The sequence below is a fragment of the Centruroides vittatus genome, unplaced genomic scaffold (genome assembly GCF_030686945.1).
Source record: "Centruroides vittatus isolate TY-2023 unplaced genomic scaffold, ASM3068694v2 contig_290, whole genome shotgun sequence".
Lineage (NCBI taxonomy): Eukaryota > Metazoa > Arthropoda > Arachnida > Scorpiones > Buthidae > Centruroides > Centruroides vittatus.
Window position 1 is genome coordinate 194423 of NW_027121846.1, and position 22868 is coordinate 217290.

Sequence of the window (22868 nt, forward strand, 5' to 3'; positions counted from 1 at the left end):
TACTCGCATCCTATATCATTATTTATTAGTATTTGGCTTATTTAATGGGTCAGTATAATAAAACTATTCTTTTTACGTTACACGTGATGATAATTAGTCCATTAAAACGCGTATATCCTTTTAAAATTTGGTTCACTTCTTGAATTATTAGTGAGTTTCAAACCCTTAAAATAAATGAAAATTTTAATAATAGATGTGGCTAATTTATTTTCAAACATTACAGTATAACAATATGAGTTAATCTGTAATTAATTATAGGAGAGACAACAAAAACAAAACATTTTGGATCGATTATATTAAGCTTACTATCGAAATTTATGAGACTAAATGCCGGGATATGTTGAATTTTTATGTATAAAAATCAACATGCCCGTTACATAACACAATTATTATGTCTATTATATTACACGTGTGTATTATATATATTATTTTATAGGATAAATTTAATTTATTACAAAATATATGAGTTAAAATATCCTGTATTCTTATAATATGGCTAACGTAATATAAGTAAGAAAATAGCTCTCATTCGTAACGTATTAAAACGTGGGTGAACACAACAGATGAGGAAAATATTACATAAAATATTATGAAACAGTCAATTACTTCGTAATATTTCATGTATCAGGTGTGGCTTATCGAATGTTTGACATAAATATATCATTTAGAACTATTCGGAATTTGTATATTTGTTAAATATAGCAAATATATTAGCCATATTAGGAACAATAAAAAAGAAAGTAATGAAGTTTGAATTCATAAATCCGGCTTATATATTTACTTATTTTAGCTTGATTTTGAAAACGATTTGCTACTTTAGTACAATAATAAATGGTCAATTTTACATAATATATTGATAAGTTAAGTAGTTAAAACAAGAAAAAAAAAGAAGAAGCCGTTCAGGTAAAGTAATTGCGTGTAGTTCTATTAAAAAGATATGACATCAATTACCCCGAATATCAATCATAATTAATATCTCGGAAGCTCACGTCTTAATCATTAATGACAGTGATTGGTTTTGTCGCATAGCTTGGCATATTAATCACCGATTATTTTGAGTAATTTCTAAGCTAAACATACTCCCAAATGTAAGTTTTCTGTTGTTAAATTGGTTAGAGTTTAATGTCAATTATAATATTTATTTATATACTGTACTCACGTAAATTTTATACAGTCACGAAAAAGAGAGGAATGATTCTGCCAAGATATTATTGTTTGCCTGAATAGAAAAACAACCTGATATATTATAATAAATGGTTTTATTATTTATGTATTTTTGACCATAAAATGTCAAAATTCATCACGTAACTCGAAGTCACGTAACTAATTAATCTTTCTTAATTTAGGCTGGAAGTATACTTTAAGTATTTATTATCCATTCTGCATTATATATTTTTGAAATTTATTTTTATGATAAGAAATAATATATAATTTAAACTGTAATTTTCGAAAATATTTTAAGCGATTTATAAGTAAACAAAGGATAAAAGCTGGTAGCAGATTAATCCCATTTCAAGGTTGAACATTGCAGAAATTATCAGAAGGTATTACCCAATGAAGAGGATTGTTAAGTTCAATAGGATATAAATTTTAAAATGATAGATAATTATAGAAAATTCCCTTTAAATAATATACTGTAATTGTATAAACTAAAGTAAAATTTTCTGTAAATAATTATAGTGTAGACGGTTTAATAATATAAATATTCTATAAGCATAAACAGCATTCTTGAAAATGGAAAATTCTTGAAAGTGAAATTGAAATAACGGTTTCTCCACTCGATTCCTCTAATGAATTCCTTTTTATTATTAAATTATACGTTCCGTAAAGTGGAAAATTCTTTAAAAAATTCTCAGACCCTAAAATTCAAGAAAATTAGCATAATTAAATGATTCTTATCATATCTTTTCTAGACTAAAAAAAAAAAATTCATAACAATTGCACTAACCTTGACGGGTTGATCAACTTTACTTAATACCAAATATAGTTAAGGTAATGTCATAATTTATGCTTGATCTCTCAACTATACTACATTTACTAGTCACATAATCATTAATTATTATTTTCATGCCGAAATTATCTAAGAGGAAAAGAAAATTCCACAATCCCTCTTGAACTTTTAAAGGTCGAAAACCCGTTATATGTGCGATAACTACGATAGTTTGCCCGTGAAAATTATCAGCATAAAACATAGTGTTTTTTATTTATTTTTTCCTTTCATATCATTAAAAAAATTAGTTAAAATGGTAGTTGGAACGATTAGATGGTTAGTATTAATTTTAACTCCAGTTGCGTGTTTTTAAGATAAATTTTAGATATAGAGATTAAATATAATAGTGATTTATATTCAAAATTCGGAGTGGAATTATCTGATAAATTGAATGTTTGTGTAGCACTTAAGATAAAATTGCCATCTGCTATTGTCAATCAAGTTGAATGAAATATTACCGGGCGACCTTGTTGATTTGTCAAATCATTTATTTTCCCTTTCTAATTATTTCACCCCTTTGATCATTTTTCATACTGTATTTAAGACTGTCTATCAAAGCCCTCGCCATCTATTGTTAACAGAAGTAACTAATTAATTTAGAAAATTTCTAAATTTGCCATATTTAGTTGTATTATTTAGCGAAAGATGGCATTGTATTAAATTATTAAAGTAAGCAACGTTTTGCTTTAATTTTCATCCATTAAAAATAAATATTTAAATATTTATTTTATTATTCAATTATTTTATAAATGGAAGATATTTCGATCGATGAAAAAAAAGGAGCCCAAAAATTTAGCTCTATATCATTAGAAAAAATTCGTCTCGACGATAAACTAGATAGGAAAAGAAGTATTTATAATGATAAGTCGTAACTTAGAGAAAATCGCCAGCGATATTTCATCATTAGGAAAACTTGTTTGTGACGTTCAACATATTTTAATTGGCATATTTAGCTAAGACGCGATAAATCGCTGGCGACTTTATTAAGTAGCGCGATAAGTCGCGACTGATTTAATAAAACTAAAATTCTTAGAGTTAATTAACACGTGGATGTAGACAATAAAAACGTAAAAGAGTATTTTAATCGGCATTTATTATGATAAAAAGAAAATACTTTGCTAGATATCTGAATCAGTTAAAAATCAATCATTTTACGACAGATCTCAGCCGATGTGATAAATTACATTCGATTAATCGCTACTGTTTCGAATTTTTCATGTAACGTAGGAAAATCTATATATATATATATATATAGGCCTATATTTTCTAATCAAATTAACTGCAAAATAATTTAAAGTATTTCAGTATCGATTCTGCGTAATTTTTATATTAAAGAGAGAATTTTTAAACTAGTTTATCAGATATTCGAATTGGATATTTAATAAATTATTCATTAAAATTTTTAATTTTTAATCGATAGATGGAAGCACTTACGACATAAACGAATTAAAAGGTAGTTTATAAATTGGTAGAATAATTAGCATAAGCGTTATCGAGAATTGTCGCCTTTAATAATTATATATCCGATGCAGCACACACCTAAACGTAAGAGGGCAGGCAGTACTCGAAGCCCTCTCGCATCGAACGATCCAGTCGTGTGTCGGATGCCGTCCAACGGCCAAATGCATCCAGAAAACGCTAGAAGGTGGGTCGAACGTGACGTCGACCGAAGACGTAAGTGGGGATTAACGTAATATCAAAGCGCAAAAGAAACGTAAAATGTGTTCAAGATGGACAAGCAAGCTTCACGTATACCATGTGCCAAACCTCATACTTCTGTCAGGGAAGCTACTAAGGTGAGGTCAATTTTAAGTAAATCGCCATTTGTAAATATAAAAAAATGTCATACGGGTGTTTATCTTACGATTTGTTTTTTTTAATTAAATATTATATAATGATTTATTATCCGTTCGATAATTATATAGGTAGATCGTATCGATTTTACCAGACTACGTATACATTCCTCTTTTATAATCACTTTAATAAAGTGGTTAAGGTAGATGAATATTATTTAATATTCTTCATATTTGTAAATTTTTGGGTCCAATACAATTGTGCTATTTATCCCGATGCTCTTAAGTTGATTAAGGTTGGATTGGCCTGGTACGCAATACCCTTGTGGTTAATTACGTTTTCGTTATTCTGTGGGGGATGGTACAGAATCTGAAATTAACTTTTACCTTCCTACACGTATAATTATTTTCTTTTTTAATCGTGGATATTTTTTTTCCGTTCGGATGGTCGTAAAGGGATCGAGATGCATATCGGTTGTATATTAAATATTTTGCGGATGATATGAATTTCCGCATTGAAGGAGGCTTTCCAGAATTTTTATTATTATTTATAGATCATATTTTTTATCGAAATTTATTGTAGGGTATCAAGATTAGAAGGCGTGTCTTGATAAGAATACAGATGGTTCCGTGTATTTCCAGAAATCGATAAACGTCTAGAAGAAAATAAGTCGAAGAAATGTTTGTAATTTCGTTTTATTCTTATATAAACTGACATGAAATTTATATTTATATAGAAATCGTCTACTCGTGTAGTTTTTTTTTCCAGCTAATTTATTTTTTCGTTGACTCCCACTCTCGAAATTTAAATTTGGTGCCTTACGAAAGATGATGTCTCTTATACTTGAGGATCACGTTCCTTGCCAGATGAGGTCTTAACGTGAAGGTTTTACTGATTTAAAAAATAATGACAGAGACATTAACGTTCGATTTTTATGGAGCCCGATACCGAAAAATGATGATGATAAAATTTTATGGTAATTAGATATTTAAATTTTAGTTTAAAAAAATTGTTTTATTTGGTCGGCTCGATAGAAACGGAGTGAGTGAACGAATGAAAGCGCATACATATCATGTTATTACCGTATTGTATTTAATACAGAAACATGGGTGAGAACATAAACATCTTCAAAATAGAAGCTAAGTCCAAATAAGCTAGGAAAAGACGCTTTTGCATTATTATTCAAAGGCATTTCAAATATCGATTCTCTGTTACGCTGATCCAATTATGTCCGCTGTCTTCCTTTATCTGTTGTTTTCTGATGTCTGATACGCGACACCCTTTAAGTCCACCCTTTTTGCAGCGGTCCAGCAGTCAAAAGTATGGTTTATAATAAACAACAGGGTTGTTAATTGCTGACATGATTTTGCTATTGCCGTATTGATTGATTATGTAAGGCTTCTTACACAGAGTTCATTGGAGTCGGGAATGAGGACCAACCCCTGTGAAATTAGGGGTCGAAAGCTGATTTTATTGTAGCTATAAAATGAGGTTTGGCCAGAAGGAAGATTGTGTAACAGCAATATAATTATTTTTTCTTTATTATTATTATTATTATTATTATTCTGTTTAACCATCATATTTTACGTGTTAATATTATTTCTGTTTTATAATGGTTATAAAGTATTTATTTTTGACCATAATTTTAAATAATTAGTTTTAAATTTAATAATAAAATGTATAATGTTTCCAATTTTGTGTGGAAAAAAAGGCGCGAATTAAATAAATCATTCATACTTTTTCCTTATTTTAAAGCATTTTTTTTAATATGATGCTTTAAAAATGAGCATTTATAAGAATTTATAAATTATAATATAACGATAAGCATCACATTTAACAAAAATAAACATTGCATATAATTATATCATATATGGAAACTTGAAGTATTGTTCGAATTAATGTTGTGGCAAATGCTTTACGATTACTTATCAAAACTGAGTGCGTGACTGATTTGTGTGTGCAGACACGCGTTAGACTCTCGAAACTCAAATCATCACTCGAATACCAATTGGCCCATTAAATTAATACGACAATAGACTGTGCTGTTGACTACGTAAGTACCAATTAGTTATTGATATAAGAAGAATAAAGGCATTTTCCCTCATACCAATAGAGTAAAACACTTCTAACAGTCTAAAGAGGAAGAACTCGTCGAGAGATAAAATTTCAAACGCTGCAGTCTACTAGGAATATAAAACTGTGATCAATCTCTTTTTCCTCTTTTTTTTTCTTTTTATGTGTTAAAAAGTTGAATTCGTTTAATACAGTGTATACATGAAAATGGGGCAATTTCTTAAGAAATGAAGCCTAGTGAAGGATTATTTTGGACTCTCCTTAGTCTCGCAATCGATATTCTCCTCTTCGACCATAAATCAGAACCAAAAACCATGCAGGAGAAGCGAAAACCTTAGTCAATATTAGTTCTTCGTTTCAATGTGTTGAATTAAGTCGCACTGAGAACAGGAAAATTTCACAATTCTTGTTTTCTTAACTTAGAATAATATATTCAAGGAAAGATTACTAAAATACTTTTTTCAATGTTCAGTAAATCACTGATTTAACGGGTATCTAAATTCGCAAACTATTTAATTAATAATAATAATAATGAATTTGTGAACTACAAGAGCGATTTAAAACATGGAAAAAAATATTATAATTACATTTTTTATAATCGAAATAAGAAGTGAATAAAATTTAAATTTCTTAGGAAAAAAAAACAATATATAATTTTTTTGCTAATTAAAATTTTGTCATTTAGTTATTCATTTTATCAGCAGATGGCGGTGTCGTCGAGAAGGGGGGAGTAAAAATTAACTGAAGATTAATGCTGGGTACTTCAGAAAGTGCGAATATATTCTGTTTACTTTCTCTCAAGAATGAAAAATTAACTTTACCTTTTTTTTTATCGTCTCTTCATCCAGTTTTGACATGCTAAAAATATTAATTTCAAAATTGGATAAATATCAGTCAGATTAACGACGCTGAGGCTTAAAAAAAACCCCTTCGGAGGGAAGAAAAACTTAATAATGATCTCAATTGAAAATTTGAGCTCCTAGTAACTTGTCGGTTCGCAAGAAAAAATAAAAAAGGATGTAACCGGAGAATCTTGTTAGGACGTTCTTTTTCTTGCGATTTTCCGTGTTTTGTATATCTCCGAAAGACCTTCAACAATGTAGATTTTGGGAGAAAAATGTAAGCCATAAGCGTTATAACTCCGTTATTCAGGAAGACATTACTAAAGTTATTTTGGTCTCAGAAAATTGGTCTCACAGTTGGCATCTTTAAAATTAGAGGTTATTTTGAATAGGTCACGACTCGTTAAACTATTGACCCCTTGTGACTCATAAAAACTTGTAGATGAATTATGTGAAAGCATGAAAACTAGTCGTATTAGACGGTTAATTTCTCTAACTTGTTAAATTATGCATAATTCATATTTTGTTTGTAATAGGTCAACAATGTCAGCTTTTAAAAAGTCTTTAAACCTGGAGAGAGAAAAAAAAAACTATTTTTATTTGAAAACACGTGTTTTAATTTTAATGTTAATTCAGTCAAATTCTTACAACAGAAGTTAAACTATTCAGGAAATGAGCAAGATGCCAACATTAATGGGGGGAGGGTTTAAAGACGAATGTTACCAAACACGCCACCATTAACGTTATTGACTTTTTAACGAAGCAGAAACAAAATTAAAACACTCTTAAAATATTTTCTAAAGCCGAAAACACCACAATTTCTTTGTTTAATCGAAATTAATTTTTACATCCACTTTCTTCTTAAACATAAACTCTTTTAATGGCTTCCCTTATCTAGTCACTTCCTATCCTAATGGAATTAAATACAAACAAAACTTAATCCTATTATTGGTTAAAAATGTAATATTTTATTTTTAAAGTAGGAGGAAAAAAAAATAATAATAATATTTCAGATACTAAGTTACGTTACAAACAGTTGTTATGTGGAATATCAATCGTTAATGTCCCCCTCGCCATATGATGTTCTTCCTGTATCAGCAGACATACTGACTACCTGCATTTATCGTTATCTACCCGTTCTGATTCGGGGGGATGCATCTGCGGGGTAAAAGCCTTCCCCGAATGATAGTTCTTACGGGAATGGTCGTTGTGGAAGCAACACAAGTACGGCTATTGTCCAAAATGTGTCTCCAACCTGAAGAGGAATGGCTTTTTTCCGACATCAAGTGCTTGATGGGTGAAGGGGAATAAGAAAAAAAAAATGTTTATTCTTTCTTTATTTTGTCTACCTGATACTATACGATATTTCTGTATTCATTTCAAGTATCACTTAGGAGTTATTTTTGAACTGTTTTAACTATTTAACAATTGTAACCTTCTGCCTTTTATTAAGTTTAATAAGCACGATAGTTTTGAACTGAGTTTGCTTTAAATGTTCAAAAACAATTTATTTTGTTTATTAATTATTGATTTAGTTATATTTATTTATTTAATCAGAGCGCAATTGTTAAAGATTTGTTAATATTTACGCATTTTCACTCGTTTAAATGATTGATATTAAATAAACTTATGCAGTTCTACGATGATAATCGTTATAAATTAAATTTTTATAGTTAATAAATATTAAAAAGTGTGGGTTTTTAAAATATAAAATTGGCAAAAATCCCAATCTTTTTTATGTTTTGATATAACAATTTTCAAAAACTTTTATTGATAATTTGATAATAATGATAATTAAATTTAGCTTTTATTTATCACAAAATGCAATTTTTATTTAAAAAATTTGTAGTTTTAACAAATAATTATGAATTTACGATAAAAGTCTGATCATTATGCTGATTTATTTGAATTCTTCCCGAAAAGATAGAGAACAAATTAACGTTTTATAAACCTTACATATAAAACTGTCCTTGACCATAAGAACTATATTAAAATTCCTTCATAATATTCAAATATGACTTGAATATTATGAAGAAATTTAAATAAATAATATTTTTAATAAACAACCAAAAATGCATTAAGTTTCAAGGAGATGTAAAAAATGATTGTAAGAGGGGGAGAGTTTTAATAGATAAATTAACGAAATAACTCTTTAATCGAATGTTTGTACTAATTTAAATGTATTAGATAAATTGATTAAAGGTTATTTAATGTTTATATTACATTCGATATAAGTTTTGTTGAAAAGGAATAAAGCATTGATGCATTTTACGTTCCTAGACAGGAAATTACATCAATTGAATTCATCCAGAAAGTTGTCTAACTTGCTTGAGTTGTAGAAATAACTATTTCTTATTACATAAATAATTAAAACATTTATTCATCTGTAATAATAAAAAAAATAATTAGAATGTATTAAAGGAAGAAGAAAAACGTTAATTTATGCGCACCATCCTTAATTACCTGTAGATCGGTGTGAATAATTGATTATGTTTACAGGGCCGTTGTATAGCTTAAGTTGAAAGCTGAATTTTCAAATTAACAGCATGTTAACATTTCCTAAAGTAGATTTTTCATGCGTAAAAGAGTGTAAAAATCTACATTCCGGTGTACTTTCGATTTTTCACTTTTGCCCGAAACGAATTCCTGTGCGTGTTTTAAGGTTATTAAAGCGTTTAGTTATGGCTGTTGAAGGATATTTTATAGCTATAAAGGATATTTACGGATAATTTTCGGGACAATTCACATAATGTAAATTACGAGTAGCAGAAAAATATTTGAAAATCCTTGTTCTTTGGCCTTGAAGATTACGTGGGAAGATTTATTAAGTTTAATTGTGTAAGGAGTAAATTGTTTTTTTGTGTTTAAAAGATATTTTAAGAATCTCTCTGCTAATTTTATACCCTTAAAAGTAGCTAGATAATACGTATAATGAGAAAACAGCTTTTCTAATGATACAGGAAGGAAGCCAAATTTTATAAAGCGTTGGTGAAATATATGAAACGTGGACTAAAGTAAAACATTACAAGAAGACTTAATAATGAAAAAGAATTAAAAACATGAATCTACAACAGAAAATTATATATTTTTTTCATTAAAGTTTGTTATCTGTTAATGATGCTGTAGGGTAATTTTATTCTTTTAATGAGTTAGTTACATTTTATATTCGAACAATAAATCTAATCTAAGAGAAATTATCAATTTAGTATGCTCGTTAGTAGACTAAATGTACTAAATTTGAAATCTTTTATAATTAGTGAGAATTAGAGAAAGAAGCAAAATCATCTTTTGATCAAATAAAATTGACACTGTGAAATCTGTTTGGGAGAAAATTTAAGGTAGATGCGAAAGGGGAAAGTCAAAATTTAATACATTGGTAAGGAGAAAATTAAGTTAAGTTGGTAGAAATTGGATGAAGATTGTAAAGAGAGAATCCATTTTGATTGTAAATTCGGATTAGGCTACAGAAGTTTCGAGGCAGAAAAAAATTATTAATATATAGTAAAAAATCAATTACGAGTATAAAAAACACCGAAATATTTCTAGATTAGTCATTTTGTCTGCGATGAAATCCGGTCAACGTCCTGCACAACTAAATTGAATCCTGGCTTTCATCTGATAGTAGGAGTGGGAACGAGCCCCACGCTTGATGAGGTTAAATGGCTTACAAATACTTCATATAATCGCCCGGACACCATAATAATTCTACAGTTTTTTGAGTACTTCAGACATTCCCCCCCACTCTTTACCTGACTCAGCATATTACCGCAAAAGACGTTTGACGAAGGGGGAAGGCAGCAAAAATGCATTCTGGTCGAGTGTGGTTCAAGCCTGACTCAACTGTGGCCTTGTACTGTATTTTAAAGTGATGTCATTACTCATCATCTGCGGGTAAGCAACGATTTCCTCCTCCCAATTTTGCTGCAATTGCTTCCAGCTATCACGTGATTACTTCGCATTGGCTTTTCACGAAGCAGCTCTAATGAGAGTATGCCTCATATTATTGTTTCTGTGATTAGCTTAGGCTGCAGACAAGATGGTTGCCAGGTCTAAGATACCAAAATGGGCTCTCTGTGGACCGAGGGGTAGACAGGTAATTATCTTCACATCTGTTCATTTTCTAAGTAATTACGCTAAATAAACACTTTACAAACTGATTACTTTGAGTATATGCCATAATACAAATTGACATCATTTTAGTATATTGAACATCTTCATTGAATACTCGTAAGCTTAAGCTAAAGTTTTTTTTTCTTTATTTTCGTGACGTAACATCGATTACTAGTGAAATTTAGCATAAAAAATGACGGCATGTGTCATAAAATGGTGCAAGTAACAATGTAATAATGTCATTGCTTAACCGGAAAAAGTGTATTGTGTTAGAATGCGACTTCCGGAGGCTTTGGTAAAATTTACAGATGTGAAACCATGCCTGTATAAATCCCATGCCACATTTCATATATGATAATTATAGTTGTTTCCAGGTCGATAAACAATCTCAAATGATTATTTATGCACTTTCATTTACATAATGAAGCTCAGGAAGGGTGATACGAATAGTGGAAGGATTGGAACACCGGAAAATAGATTCATGTTAGTATGAAACAGAATAACACTATAATAATAAATTGCATTACGTATTGTGATTAAAGTTGTCGAAGTTTAAAATATCTTTAATTACATTTTTGTAAGTGCTACAAACTGTGAAAATCGTAGGTGTTTTTTAAAAAAATTGGAGCATTTACGTTGCTGAAAGTTTTATAAAAATAGCTTTAAAAAAAGGATTTCTAGTTTTATTATCAAGGGAAAGCTGCTTTTGATACGTAGTTCCGGCTGAAAAAAGTTTAAAAATTTGACCAGTTTGTAGACTGGTTCTATGAAAGTTGGATCCTGTTTTGACTTTTATAGTTGGAATGTAATTACATAATTACATTTATAATGAATTTAATAAATAAAATTACCGTTTCTTATTGTTATTTTGTCTTGCTTAAGGTTATAAAGATGAAAAAATTTAATTGAGTAATTTTCTGTAATTACAATGTGTAAAGCGAACTGTTTTATGTAAACATAGCCACGAAGATAATACCTGGAAAGTAAGACTTTGTTTTAAATCTTATTTGCTTTCTTTTAAAAGAATATTAATAATAAATTTTCTATAATTAAACCAAATAAAATTTATTTTTTTTAAATATCACTTTAATATCAATTGTAAGTTAACAGAAGAATAATAATGTACGCAAACCATTAACTTGTTTCAGGATAGTTTAAAGGTCTTTGTAACCTTTGAATTCAGTACAGTTATTTTCAAAACTTGTTACGAACTTGCCTTAATATATTTTATAATATAAAACTCTATTAATCTAATAATAATATATATTAACAATAAACTAACAAGTTATTTCCCTATCGCTATATCTCATACAGGTTTTATCAAGTAGTTATGAATAAATAAATATATATCAAAAATTCCTGTTTTTTTTTTTCTTTAATGATCAAAAATGAGTTTTTATACTTTACTTGTAAAGAAAAATGGAAGTGGACACACCTTAATTAATCGTAGGTGTGGAGAAAGGAAATCAACTATTGATGCATTACGTTCGCCCTTGGTTAGGGAAAACCAAATAAGGCTGTTTCCTTTAAAACAAAAGTTGAATGTTCTCTCTTTGCCTATTAGGAAGATGCACTTCGATCAGGTTGGTTTGTTCACTCATTAAAATTTCAATTTTTAAGTTATATTTCTCAGCTCTGATCATTAGTTTTTCATTTTTGAAACTCCAACACACAAGCTGGAAGAATTAAATATGTTTCTTCAATGAACTGGCACTTTTAATGTCTTTTATTAGTTACAAAAGCCTTGATTGTACTGTGTACTAGCATACAAATACCTTCTGTACTATAAAGTATATTCAACTTTCTAATTTCTTCAAAAATTAAACAATAGATAGTTCTAAAGCTTTTAAAATGAAATAAAATCTTAATTTTAGATCTATTTTGTCATATGGTTATAATAAAACTTTATTCTCTTTTGTTTTTTTATTATGTGAATAAATTAAGGCTTCCGTATCGCGTGAAAGCCTAACATTCTGTCACGTAAGCTAATCAGATATCCCCCTAGCTCTGGGAAATCTGCCTTTCATGCTATTAATCCTATCTACTCCTATAAAAAGTTAAGTTAATAGTCGACCAAAATCGATGCCAGTCACGAGAACAATAGCTTAATCTTGTTTAAAAAAATTTCCTACGGTAACACAGTTGAAATTACTTTTTTATCACTAAATTAACATCTCTAAACGTCTAACTTTCTGTACTAATTTAAATTTATCCAAAATAATTAGCTATAATTTCATGTGACATTTTTCTTATTTACCTTATTATAATTAATTTCAAAATATTTTCCACTGACCAATAGGTGTTCCGTTTTCTATCACGTGGTTATAATTATAAAGCGATTAATTTAAAAATCAGAATCTCATTGGATAATTAGTATCACATGATTAATCTACCGACTCCTATTTGTTACGGATAGTAGCAGTTAAAATTAATTTGTATCAGCCGTTATAAATTTAATTACGCTATAATTAGCTAATTTTATTTGTTTTTAAGATTAATATTTAAAAAAAAAAATAAGCAATAGAAAAGAAAAATTACGTGCCCAGATGTCAATTAACGATCGATTTTTTTTAAGGGACGGGGATCAGAAAAACACTAACACGTAACTGTTGCCCGAATTGATACTTATTAAATATTTATAAAAACTAATACAACAAAAAAATAGGCTGTTTAAACGATATTTTTATTTAAATTTTATTCATTTATTAAAATCACGTGGAAATTTTAAGGGTTCACAACTTTTTTTACTTGAATTGTTCCTTAACGTTATAATCGACCCCTTCTTCCCTTTTCTGTGAAACATTTGGTTGTTCCAGATGACCCTGTCCCAATATGACGCAATTAAACTAGGTTTTGATAACATCTTGTTAGAAAACGATCTAAGGTGTGGGGGTCAAAGTTTGTCTATATAAATAATTAACTCGAATTGTAAGAAGATCCCGCGTCCGATATCCTTGACCCTGCGACATGACAGCAACTCCAAACGACCGACGTCAGCTGTTTGTCGAATCGACCAATCACATCGGGTATGCTGGCACGTGCCGTGATGTTTCGCACGTGTAAAGACCGTCAGTACAGTTGGTCTGCTTTTTCCTCACTTTATCCCCGTTTTGGATGGATTGTATTAAGAAAAGATATTCTAATGACTCTAAAGGCAATTTTCTTATCGTTCAGGTAATTTTATAACCTACTTTTTATACCGTTTTATCTCTTCAAAATCCCCCACTTCAATCCGCTTACGATTTACAAAGTTTGGCTGCCGTTTATGCAAATTATTCGAGTTACGTGACTCGAAAAGAAATTTGTCGGTAATAACTAATTTTTACTATTATTTTGTACAGTTTTTACTAATTTTATAACATTAAAATAACTTTTTATTGAATAAAATAATGATTGTGTTTTAGTGTAAAATGGCAAAGTAATTCACTTAATGAACATAACAATTAGAAAGCTTTAAGCACGTCTACTAATTAAGCATTAGTGCTTAAGTTAAATCCGACTAATCGGCTATTGCTTAATGAATTTTACATCTTTTGAATTAAGTATTCCATATTTATTTCTGCGTAAAATGATCTAATATTTATAATAAACCGAAGCGAAGCAAATACATTATACTGTGTACGAGGGTTTAGATTGGACGTGTTTCCTTTTTTGTGGTCCTTCCGTTTAACTGGATTTGTGAGTTTTAAAGAATGCTCACGATAGATGGAATATGTTGATCATGTGTGCGTTGGCGGATGAAAATTTCCGTTTTCGCGATAACGTAAGTCCAGTATTCCTAGCAACGAATCTATATATAGTTGGCTTGTCTCTCGCTCTCTCTTTCTCCACCTTGTCCTCGAACCCGTAAGGCGCCACTTAATTGCTATGGCTCACAGAACAACCAATGACACCAGTGCTGACAGGGTCGAATTTTCTACCATCTCTTCCCTCCGTTCGTACTGTTATCATTAATGGAAAAATGAAGTTGTATATTTAATAATAGTAATAATGATAATAATAAATATGTGTTTTCCCCCTTTTCCTCCAGATTTATATGGAATGGGCTAATCATTATTTGGAAAGAGGACATTATAAGAGATGCGTTCAAGATTTGCAGAACGACGTTCGGGATGGTGTTCTCCTCGCTGACGTCATCGAAGCTGTTAGTGAGTGTTCTAAATTATTTTTAAATGAATTGTATGCATTCGATGATGTTTGTGTAAAGAAACATCATCGAAATGCCCATACAATAAATTATTTTAAATTGATGTTAATTAGCGAAAAAAATGCATAGAGTATTGATATATTTTTTTTTCTATGCAGAAAAACATTTTTTAAGTGATATATAGATGAAAATAACACACATGTTCCTATTTAGTTTACATTAATTTAATTAGTTTTAGTTGTAAATATGATATAAATCGTTATATTTCAGGTATGGCACTTAAAGATGGATTTAAAATAGAGCCAATATCATCCAGAGTAAGATAAAAATTGAGATACATAACCTGCAAAATATATGCTTATAACGTTAATAATTATTCTTATTTGTCATAAACTATGTATAATATTATGTATATAAATTCCAAGTTTATAGTTGTATAAAAAATCAAATCTATTATACACATTAATAATTTACATGACGATTTAAAGAAGAAAAACACTTAATTTTCGTCCAGCTGCACCATATTTTTAAACACTAAAAGTGAAAAAAATAGAAGAAATATTTAATATAAATCATTCAAACATATTTATTTAAGTAATCTGCCGGTTTTTTTGGGTGCTTAAAATTAATAAAAGTCAAGAAAAAGGGGAAAAATATAAACATATCGCGGACATATAAATGAGTTTAATCGATGACAGGATGAAGAGGAAACTTATGTTCGAAATCTTTTACATCTTCAGAAACTGTCAAAGCCTGCTTTCTTCGCCAAACAACTGACACACATTGTCAACAAACCTCGCACGCCTCGATTCTTGTCAAGTTCAGAATTACCGACTACCGTTGAGCAGTTCTAGCAACTAATGGCTCCTGTCCCTTTTTGCAATCTTTGTAGCTTTTGAACCGTGAACGTCTCTCCATCCACTCTCTCGTTTATTTAGTTAGTTTCCTCTTCGTGATCTTTTGTATCCTAAACAAAATACCGACTCAGTTTAATTTCAGTCATCGATTGAATAAAATCTAAAACTGTTGAATCTTTTTAAGTAACTAGAAAAGTTTTAACATACGTTAATTAATTGCAGTTGGCGTGAAAATTCCCAACATCGTCAGAAAACCCCAAAACGCGGAAGAAATGGTGAGTATACCTAAGTTTAATCTCAATTAATTGCTCTATTCCGCATAAGCACAGGTAGTTGTTGCTAATGCTGAAGTGTCGCTTTGGTAGAGGACCACATTAGACGCGATTAGTCACGTTATTGCAAAAGCGTCACTGCCGAGCTCCGAGCTCTGAATCATCGCTACGTAGATCCTCTGGATGCAAACGGTTCTGGAATGAAGCGTTAGCAGCAGCAGCAGCACTGGAGAAATGCGGTCCGCAGGTGAACACGAAACTAGCCAAAGGTGTTTCCTTTAAAGCGCGTTTTCTCAAAAAAAAAAGGTGCCGCGAGCTTCAGAGTGAGGGATTTTAAGCAGGTTTATTATCTGTTGTGTGAGTGTAATTTGCTAAATGGCTCGAAATGCACCGGCATTCCAGCGCACAACTCTTTGTGCCGTAGGTTTGCCGGTCGTTGAGTTAGTTAAGAGGTAAGCAGTATTTTTCGAGTCTGTTTTTAATTTGTTAAAGATACAGAAATTAATAACGAATTTTTACGAGTTAATTGCAGAATCTAAATTCCAGGATAAGAAATATAAATATTTTTCTTAGCTTTTAATGAAATCGTGAATTCTTTGTTTGAATTTCATTGTTTTCGTATGGACTAAAATGTGACTACGAATAACAGGTAAAAATTGCTTTATATATATATATAAATGTAAGGTTTATTATTTTTATAACATATTTTATAGCTTTTTTAATGCGTGATCTTAAATCGTATAGCCTCTTTATAATTTTATAGTCTATAATATAAAGTGAAATATTTCAGAAATTGACACTTACTGCATTGCAAATCAAATTTTATTTCGAATCTCCATTAGCAAGATATTCGATTTTTACATACTATTTTTAAATATAGAAAGTTAAGTTTATTGTGATTTATTGAGAATAAATAATTGTTAGAAGAAAAATTCTGCAAGTCGTTAAATTTTAACAAATTATTTCCAAATATGGTTTTAGTTATGTTTAAATCTAGAATAGTCTAATTCTTTTCGTAGCAACCACAGTGGGATACCCAAGATAGTGTAGCCCTTTGTCCAATTGTTAATCCGCTTCATTGAAGTTTAGTTAAGCTTTTTCGCTTCATTATCATTATCTTTTAACCGATTTCCGCGAATTGCTAAGTATTACTAATGGAACTAAGTAGATTTTCACAACTAAAATACAAATTAACCTCTAAACAAGCACTCAGAAACGAATCCATTAGTAAATATTTAATTTACGATAATTAGACCAATGAAATTTGAACACCTTATTTTAATGCATAAAAATTATCTATTTTTATTTTTTCGAAATCAAAATTGCTATTTTTTTATGTTTTAAAATAACGATGCCATTTGAATACACAGTATTTTTAATATATTGTAAACTTGAACGTATAAACATTATTATCATCATTACTTTTAATGCGACTGTAGAATTAAAAATCCATGTTAAATTTCAATACAATAAATGCTGCAATTTCTTGAATTCAAAATAATTTCTGCATAATAGATAAAGTTTTGCATAAAATAACATATTTATAATTTAATGTTTAACATAATTTAAACTTAGAAATATATTATGCAACATTAAATAAACTCTTTAATAAGTTATCTTAATGTAAAAAAGGTGTAAAAGGGTCATTATTTCAGTTTTATTATATTACTTTATTAAAGTCCCTGATAGTGCTTATTATTCTGTTTATTACATAGCATTTATTTCGTATTATTCATTTATTATTCGTATTTGGAACTATATTAACATTCTTATTCAAAAATTTTATGCATGCTGTTTACCAAATCTTATGAACATATTTGCACAAAGTCGTATTTACTCGTGTGTCCTGCGACAATATGTATTAATAATGCATATTCAAGCGAAGGCGTACAACAGGCTGTATAATAAATTTTCAATCTTTATCATAAATTGTAACCCATATTTAATTCCATTATATCGATATCGTGGTTTTCACGCTAGCGTTTTATAATTGTTGAAATATTACCACAGAAATCGCAGAATCTGTTAAAACCCGAGAGAGAAATCGCCTCAACATTCATCCTCACTTGTTTTATTAATTGCATTTTGCTTTTATCCAACAATGACGTCATCTTTATATAGTCTATACATTTTTCTTCCCCTTTTTTTGTCCCGAATCAATTGCAATTGAGTTTACAAAGAGCGCGGAATTCGTAAGGTGCGAGCGTTAGTCAACTTTCAACATGACGTCATTTCTAGTTGGTTCTCGTTTCCCGCAAGATTAGTCAATAAGCCAAACGCACTGATGGAAAGGCAAGGTGGACCCGGTGATGTCATAGATGCAGAGGAGGTAGACTCATACATGGAGATGAGGTTTAGTCACACATACCACCGTTCTGTGTCAGTATGTCTAGTTTGAGCATCAGCATTTTGGTTAATGGATCGGACTGCAGTTTTTTCCACCACCCCCTCCTCCTCGCACCCCTACAGCTTCAATCCACCTGCACCGTTTCCAATTATCGAACGTGAAATTGATACCTTGTATATCCCGAAAGACTAAACGATGGCAGATGTATATAAGCGATGGCCACCTCCGATAAATTTCTCAGTAGTTCAGATTAGAATCTGAACTCTGTAAAAGTTTGTTTTACGAATTTGGGATGGCGGAGCTTGATGAAAAACAGCCCTAATATTTATCGTTTCAGTATAGAGGGGTTATTATGAGAAAATGGATGAGATGGGACCTTTTTTACTGGAGAAAAACAACAGTTACTATGGTCGAGAGAGTAAATGTCAGAAAATTGATAGGAGGTCGTGTTTCGCTACAACGGATATTTACAGAAACACACGAAAGTCTGTTTATGATGAAAAATCAAGAATATTACCGTATTTTTTAAAATCAAATTTAAGAATAAAAACTGTCCCCTTAGAGACAGTGTACGTAGATGTATAATTGATTTTTAAAATGACTAGTTATTTCCCATAATTGGCTTTTGTTAAAAGCTGTATGACGAAAAAATAATCAATTAATCGTTAGAAAAGCGTAACAATTATTGACGTAAGGTATTTAAATTATAATTAATATATTATAACTTCATAAAGTATATAATTTTTCAGAAATCATGCTAAAAAATTGACATCTTCGATGAGACATTCAATTAAAAGTTTTCGATTATTCTATAAGCAACCCATAAATATAAAATTATAAACATTTCAAACTTACAAAGGGGCGACATAAATATCGAAATAAAAATTTTGTAATGTGATACAGCGGCTTTTTTCTTATTCTTATATCTCCTCTCGGAATTTAAAACAGTCGAAAGAGTTATTCGAGGCGTGAAGTATTTCTCTGCAGTTTTAAACAAACACCATCTGCAGTGTGAAAATAACTTCCAGTAAATTTTCAGGGTCAATAAAACCGAGGCAATTGGACATTTGTGGAATCAAATGTGTAAAAACGTCACTGCACGAAGAGATAAAACGATTCAAAAATTGAAAATACATCAAGCAAAATTCATATTGAAATTTCAGCCAATAGTATATATATGAAAGGATGTTCAAAAATAAAACTAATTTCACAGTCTGTAACTCAAGAAAATGAACTCTGTTTAATCCACAAATGTCAAGTGTTTGATTTTCAACTACGATAAGCAGATTTATTTAAAAATGGCTATTCTAATTTTGAAAACATTTCCTCCCTCGTAGTTTTAAATTAGAGGCAAAAATACACCTTAACATTTAAAATTTTTAAAGATTTTTAATACAATAATTCCAACTCTATTATTACATTTGATGATTTATAGAAACTGAATCGTTTCATCATCATCATCATTTATCAAGTGTAAAATCTTAACTACTTTACCATTTTAGATAACTGACACCATCCCTTAGCACTTCAGAAAATTTACGAACCAAAATATTTTTAGTAGCATTTTCTTTTTCTTTAAACGTTCTTTATATATGCTTATGTCTAAAATTAATCAGATGATCTTTTTTTTTCCTCCTGTGGACAAACGATCCATTTCTAGAAGTTCTCTCCCCCTTGCTTTTAATTTTGCAAAGTCTGGACATTAACCCGAAGTTGAAAAACTGAAAACGTCATCATTAGAGAGCGCGGGAAAACGCAAAAAAATCAAAAGATAAGCTAAAGGGGGTCATCGCTATCGCTAGCTGCAAAACCCAGTATCGTTCAGATCGAATTGCCAGCAGCAGGTGGACAGTTTCAGATGTTTAAAGAGCGATTCAGATAATTGTGATGCAAATTTGTCTTTTTCACTCTTTCATTTTTCTTTCGTAGAAGGTAACGCGATGATGTTTCACTTAATTAAAGCGATCTTTTACTTATTTAACATGTTTGAATGCCTTGCACATAAATCTCCCATTCATCCTTTCAGACTAATGCAATCGGAGATGAAGAAAAAGATGTAGTTTTTTCCCTCTCTCTCTCTCTCTCGTATCGTGTCTAATTTTAAGGATGGAAAATTGCGTAAGTGGTCTTAATGCTGTTGTTGAATTTGTTTAAGTAGTCTCACTCATTTAAAAGAAATTGCTATTATTATTATTCGATTTGCTGCCCTTTAGACCAATTTCTTTCAATATTATTGAAACTAAAAATTTTTATACCATTCTTTTGACCTTGGAAAATTATATTATGTCGATTCATAAAGAAGCTGAGTTGCTTAATTACTGTAATTTTACTTAAAAATGACCTCTTTTTATCATATTCTCAGAATTAGTTTTGTACTAAATAACGTTCTGTACTAATTGCTTGCCCGTTTTTAAAGTCCACCAGGAAAAATTAGCAAATAAAGCAAACGTGGAAAAATACGCTGTATATTTATATAATAAAATAGAGTATTATATGATCAAAGAGATCATACTAAATAATATATGCTATCATTCTTTAACGTGTATCCATAATACATTATAGTTCAATTATATTAATTTTATTATTTGCTGTAAAGGTTTTATATATTTGTGAATATATGTGACATAAAAATGGACACACTCAAGCACGCTTGCGACATATCTATTCACATGTATTCAAAATCTGTAAAATATACAATAATCATTCGATTGTTCTTATTAAATAATTGAAATCATTGTAGTTAATATCCAGTCTTGATGTATTTCTTTAATAGTATTAACCAGTTGAGATATTACGTTCAACCTGTAAGCCTAATAATAATATCGACTGAATAAAAAAATCTAATAACTTTCACCCCTTTCACCACTTATATAAAGTATACACAGTTTAAATTTATAAATAGATGGCCGAAAAATATTTATAAACGATTATTTTAGTGAAAAAATGCCACCTGCACAGTGTTCTGGAGTAGATCCCGAGGACCTGCACAATATCCGTCCTTTCTGTTTAATCTCTAGGAAATCTCTTTAATCCCTCGTCTGAAAAACTGTTTTGTCTCAGTTGTCTGTCTTAAAATTACTTTTATGAATGAAATATTTGTTTGTATTTTTAAAAAAAATTCCCCCTCCCTTTTTGATAAACAAAAATATTGTTTATGATGCGATTAACAAGTTCCTCCTCCTCCTCCTCCTCCCTAATAACTCCATCGGGGATCTTAATAAATGTAACGAAGATGTAATGGCTGCTGTCTGGAAGAGACAGTTATTGAGATGAGTTGACTGCCAATTAAGCGTGACTGGCAACTTCGTTAAACATGCACTTCCTGCGCTAAACATAGAGAGTGCCAAATAAGCTGTTTTTTGAACTTCGACGACTCCGTATGGTCGACTTTAGAAGAGAATTTTATATTCGTTGTGTGTAAAAAATACGGGAAATTACAATTAATACTCGTTTTTCGTGTTAACTTGATCAATTGAAACGAATAACCCTGCATATTTTTAGATATTCATAAATATTAATTTATTAGTTCGTAAATTATGCGGGTGAAATGTTTCGGTGTTAATTTTAGCATTTATAATCAATAAATAGGACGGTTAATCCTTATTTTCTGTGTTAATATTTGGGAATTGAGACAGTACTGTACAATATACTGTTGTTTAGAGTCAATATCAGATTTGTATTACTACTATTGGTTAGTTTTTCTCGTGAAATCAGTCGAACCGTTGCTAATAGACTGTTTTTAATTTCGAACATTTGGCTAAATTCACATTATAAAAAAGAAAAGCTTTAAACACGAACTCATCTGTCTACTGACCATTGAGCTTTTGCCATGCATTTGTCATGTCGAACGTTGTATAGTTCGGAATGATGAATGTCGATGGGGAGATTAAGTATCTAAAATATCGAGTTTGACGGGCTGTTAGAGTGATAAATGATATTAAAAAACTTGAGGATTTCATTTTGAACTTTGGTTAATTTTATGATTTATCGCCGCAGTTCGTCTAGTTGCCGAAATAGTTTACATTTTTTTGGGAGGGGCTGTCCGGAGAAAGCTAGCTAAGTAAATCGAAAGTTCGAAAAAGCTAGCAGTGACTTAGAGTAATGCAGTGAGCTATAAAAATTCCCATAAAGATTTTAGATAAGTCTAAGTAAGATTCTCCCATATTAATTCTGTTCAAAACTGATATTCTATCAATTTGAAGATCAGCAAAGCTTCGTTACGTCAATTTATCGATCGAGGTTTTGAAAAATGATCATCGGGTCTTGGGAAAGGGCTTATTAGGTCATTACGCGTCTATGGGGAAATCCATCTCCTAAAAAGCCCGACCAAACGAAATGCAATAGGAAGAAAGCGCAATATTTCTTGTAATTCAACGATAAGAGTGGGCAGGATTTTGTTGACGGTCGTTAAGAGTAAATTGTGCAGAAACAAATAT

General features: G+C 30.2%; 1 protein-coding gene across 8 annotated transcripts in view; it reads left to right on the plus strand.

Moving 5' to 3' along the window:
• Positions 1-3495: 3495 nt before the first annotated feature.
• Positions 3496-22868, plus strand: part of LOC136972348 (neuron navigator 2-like) — a 49867-nt gene continuing 30494 nt past the window's right edge. Inside the window, exons 1-3 of one of the 8 annotated variants that reach the window (XM_067266911.1) lie at positions 3496-3786; positions 14840-14957; positions 16036-16088. In XM_067266911.1, coding sequence (XP_067123012.1) covers positions 3721-3786; positions 14840-14957; positions 16036-16088 — 237 coding nt within the window. In that variant the 5' untranslated portion in view covers positions 3496-3720. Of the gene's footprint in view, positions 3787-3919; positions 3987-10485; positions 10793-12340; positions 12393-13658; positions 13984-14493; positions 14744-14839; positions 14958-16035; positions 16089-22868 lie in introns of those variants that run through there. The other 7 variants (XM_067266906.1, XM_067266913.1, XM_067266914.1 and 4 more) reach the window with 7 other exon arrangements.